At 32.8% G+C, this 5047-nt stretch overlaps 1 protein-coding gene across 1 annotated transcript; it reads left to right on the top strand.

Annotated features, from left to right (window-relative positions):
- The first annotated feature begins 1261 nt into the window (after positions 1-1261).
- LOC117112437 (tripartite motif-containing protein 45-like) lies at positions 1262-4339 on the top strand. The gene is made up of 2 exons (XM_033255519.1): positions 1262-1312; positions 1954-4339. The coding sequence occupies exon 2, from the start codon at positions 1975-1977 to the stop codon at positions 3451-3453; it is 1479 nt and encodes a 492-aa protein (XP_033111410.1). The 5' UTR covers positions 1262-1312; positions 1954-1974; the 3' UTR covers positions 3454-4339.
- The last annotated feature ends 708 nt before the right edge of the window (positions 4340-5047 follow it).

Consider the following 5047-nt stretch of genomic DNA (forward strand, 5'->3'; position numbering starts at 1 on the left):
TAAGAACCATATCGACGGTTATGACTGCACCATAAAAGTGGCTGTTAACAGTGGGAGTTGGTGTACAAAGCCTATTGACGAAAATTAATGAATTGATGAAACACAAATAACTCGAATTGTGCCACTGGATTCCTTCTTCCTGTATTTTGTTGAATAAAACAAAATACCATGTTTTGTCAATAGACTCTGAATTCTACATAGGCCTAGTTAATACAAATTCGACGTACCTAGAAAAAAGGGATATAGAAATACAACAATAGCGTACCGCTAGGCATACAGGCGGAAAACAGTTACGATGACTGGCAAAATAATAATGTGACTTGTATTTTTTAAGTAAAATATCTAGACGTAGGATTTTGTATTTCGATCAGTCATTGAAAAGCGACCAGCAAAAACTGACCACAACCCATTGATTATTACCTGATGAAAAAAATATAAACGACTGACCACTTCATTATCACACATACATAAAATAGGGTAACGATACCATAATATATGCCTGATAGTGCCTATTAAAGCATGTATCCATAATAACCCATAACCCATAATAACAAAGCTATATATACTTTGTTTACGGTGTTACGCAGCAAAACATAATTTGATATAAAATATGTTATTGGAGGTAGGTCTAAGTGCAAACGGGGTCATTGTACTCTCATGAAGCTGGCGAGTTATATGGCATGTGTCACATAGTACAAAAATAAAAAGATGAGGAGCTTTACTTGGTGTATGAAAGAGGGAAAAGTAGTAAGTAATTTTGAATTGTGAATATGTATCTATATGATCCTTGTTGAAATTACATATGAAAATATCGACTGAGAACAGGAGACAATCCCCTACTCTATTTGAAAAGTCTACTGAGTTATTTTTTGTACTTGTGTGCTATTTCCAACCAACGTCTTAATTTTCCATCTAAAAGACAAATAATCAGACAAAATTGCCTCATGCAAAGACACACAAGAAAGAAATGACATGTTTTAGTCAGTTCTCCTTACACTTATCCCGATACATTAACGTTGTACTAGTTTCCCCTCACTAAAGTGCAAAGTCTAATAAATTTTTATCCTAAAAAATATAAATCAAAGCAGAACCAAAGTCACTTCTCAAATTCGCAAGTGTCATAGACATTGATTATAATAAGAATAGTTTTGCACACCGTACCGTACTGTATGACTATTATGAACTCAATTAATAAATTCCAACAGTTAATAGAACCGTTGTTATTCAAAATTTGGTTCAGCTTTCCTGAACAGCGGCCCAAAGCACATATCGTCTCGATCTCAGTAGGTGTCTCGTTTTAGTTCTTAGCAAGGTACGTATTTTTCTTTGAATCTATATTCGTTGATATTTTACTTTTTCTAAAATCATTGTCTAGCAGATAGCTTAAACGGAGAGTAAAGAAAGTTTGGCACAACCTCAACTACATTAGTAGAGTGTTTTGTAACTTTTTAAAACAAACATGCATATCGAGCATGATGATTGAGCTTTAACGAATTGTTTGTTCTAGAATAATTAAATATATTATTTGCATACAAAAATATTTAGAGGAAGGACTAGTGTTATCCGAAAGCTCTTGTTTTATTTCTGGCTCTTTACTCACGTTAACAATTTAACTGATGCTTATCAAATACAGGGGCGGATCCAGATATGTCCGAAGGGGCGGGGGCGAAAGGGGGCCGATCGAGATAACACCACACTAGGGGTCCGGGGAATGCCCCACGAAACTTTTGTTTAGACGCCCGAAAAAAACTTCTGAGGCGTTTTAGCCGATCAATTTTTTTTTACTCTCCAAAAGAGAGGGGGGTTGCTTTTACCACAAATTTTATTACATAGCTTAGTAGGCTGAGTAGCAGAAAAATGATCTTGATAGTATGATGGATAAGCTTCAAATTGAGCAACACTCTCAATTAATTAGTATTATTTATTTATCTTTGTTTATTTTGGGTTATTCAGATTGCAGACTATTCTCTAGCCATGTCATCTTTATACAGACTTAGAAATATCCACCGGAATACCACCGGAATAGATGCTACTGCACTAGAATGCTTTTTATGTACAAAACGTTTTACAAACCCGAAATCATTACCATGTATTCATTCATTTTGTCTTGGATGTCTTGACAAATTGGTGAAAGAAAGCAACGGAAAGATCACTTGTCCAATTTGCTTTGAAGTCTGCGAAATTCCCACAGGTGGACTTAAAAAATTGCAGGACAATATTTTTATCAACGGATTGTTAGATCATGTGACTAAGCTGGAACAGAAATCGGCACCTACCTGTGGCTGTAAGAAGGAAGCATCGTTCTCATGTCGAGACTGTGATGAGTTGTATTGTGGAGATTGCAAAGATGCTCACAAAAGAATGAAGATTGCGAAAGACCACTCTATAATTACCATGAAAGAGTACAACACTATTGATCCTGTGGAACGTCTTGCATCAAAACCGGTAATATGCTCCGAACATACTATGCCGCTTCAGTTCTACTGTGAATCACACAAAATTCCCGTTTGTGTCGGATGTACACAGGTCCAACATCCAAGAGATGGTTCTCATGAAATAATAGACATAAAGGATGCATTTAAAGCTTTCTCTGAAAATGCAACAGAGCACATTGAAACAGCAGATAAGACTTTACTTAGTGCACGCCAAATGGTGGAAGCTTTGAAAGAAAAGAAGGAAGCGGCGAGCTTAAATTACTCAAAATGTAAAAAAGATATCATAAAACAAACTGAAGACCTCTACCGACTGATCCGTCATCATAAGGAAGAACAACTGCAGAATCTCGAAGAATCTCATAAACAAAAAATGATAATGCTTGAATCTCAAGTTAGCAAAGTGGAATCTTCTATTACTAAATTGTCCAGCATGCGTGGAATTACTGATAACTTGACAAAGAGCCCTAATAAAGTTATGGCATTAATGAATAGTTCCGTTGCTTCTGAAAAGCTGACTAAACTTCTTTTAGATGAAGACAGTAGACAACCTCAAGAATTACCTACATTGAATTATAATCTAAACAGTAGGTTATCGCAATCACTGGACAGTAAAGTTGTAGAGAGGCTACGTGGAGAAAAAACGCTTCTTTCACCTAATGAAACAACGATTGAAGTACACCAACAAGGTGTACCTTCCAAAATGGCAAGATTTCTAGGTGTTAGGCTGGAACATACCCTTTCCATAACAACTCGAAATGCGTTAGGTGATATTAAGCATATCATTGATGCAAAAGTAAAATGTTTAGGAATAGATAGAAAGTCGAATAACAAGATAATTGATGGTGTTACTGTTACAGATGAACAAAATGGTTATTACCATATTTCTTCTGTCACTCCTTTTACTAACTGTACAATAATATGTTTGATTATCGATAGATCCAATGTATATGTGAATACAATAGAGTTTGATAAGCATGGGAAAGGTTCTACACACGGAATGCAATTTAAACCATTTTAAAATTAGAAATGTTGTAAATGTCTTAATTACGTCCTCAAAGATTGTTTAAAATGAGGGTGTTCATTTCGATGAACATCTTACCATAAACTCGCATGATTCTGTATTTAAACAGTTAACTTTTACTTAAGAAATATTGCACGTAGACCTATTAGAAAATGCATTGCCCAAATAACATGTACTCCAGTCATTAGTGTTAATTAGACTTGATTACTGCAAATCCTTATTTGCAAGATTGATAAAAGTAAAGTATTCATCTTACCATAAAATCGCATGTTTCTATAATTAAACAGTTAATTTTTACTTAAGAAATATTGCACGTAGGCCTATTAGAAAATGCATTGCCCAAATAACATGTACTCCAGTCATTAGTGTTAATTAGACTTGATTACTGCAACTCCTTATTTGCAGGATTGATAAAAGTAATCTTAAAACCCTACAAGTGCAAAATCGGTAAGTAATAGTGCACCTTTGTATCACAAACACGTTTTAAATCAGATATGAACTTGGTAGGACCATGGTCTCATATCCTCCAAAGATGTTACATTACTCCTATTCCACGTACTTAGACGATTATTGCAGATAAATCTTTTTCAAATTTTGAACCAAATTTATGGAACGATTTTCCCCCTGTCATCCGTCTCCAATCTAATTTCAATTCTTTTAAATTCATTTACAATGAATTTAGCATCGATTGATGGAACTGCAGATTAACCTGGCTGTTTTCTGTTTCACATAGTTCAGTTTATGATGTAGGCCTACTTGAAATGTCTTTGGTTTGTGTTTTTATTGTGTTTTTTTTTTAATTATGCTTGTTTTTCGTGATGTTAAAGCTTTATTGATTAGATTGGACTGGATTTTAATAAGATATAATAATTAGAGTATTTGTGTAGAAAATTGAAATTTTAGTCGGTTTTTTGTATACGAATAGATAATAATATTAATAATAGTAATAGTGTTCAATAATACTAAAAAATAATATAAATTATTAGTAATAATTAAATAGTATTAATGATAAACACGAATGATAATAATACTAGTTAATTGTAATAATAGTTTATTATACCGTGGTTATTTTTTCGATATAAAAAATATGATAGTACAATAATAATGGAAATAATAGAAATCGTAATCATTACAAAAATAATAGTAAGAAATATCTAGTATTAGTAATAACAAAACTCTCTGTACTACTACTGTACTAATAATAGTAGAGCTATTATGAAAAACGCTTAGTAACAACAATAAAAAATAATAGTATTATTGTTTGTAGTAATAGTTTATTATGCTATTATATTTTTGCGTTATAGATATAGAAATCGTAATCATTACAAAAACAATATAGTATCAGTATATGGTGTCGTAATATCTGTAACATGGTAAATAGTTTTAGTTTGTATGATATGGTAGTGATAAAGGTGGTGATAATTATATGAGTAAATGTAATTTTAATGGATAGGGTAATGGTAACGGTAATTGTATATGGTAATATTGGTAAATATGGTAAAAAATGACGATATGATAATGAAAATGGTAATGCTAATAATAAAGTTAATGGTAATGGTAAGTGTAATTGTAAAAGAAATGGTAAATGAGA

The sequence above is a fragment of the Anneissia japonica genome, unplaced genomic scaffold (assembly GCF_011630105.1).
Source record: "Anneissia japonica isolate Jap-2015-1 unplaced genomic scaffold, ASM1163010v1 scaffold288307_len268549_cov174, whole genome shotgun sequence".
Taxonomy (NCBI): domain Eukaryota; kingdom Metazoa; phylum Echinodermata; class Crinoidea; order Comatulida; family Comatulidae; genus Anneissia; species Anneissia japonica.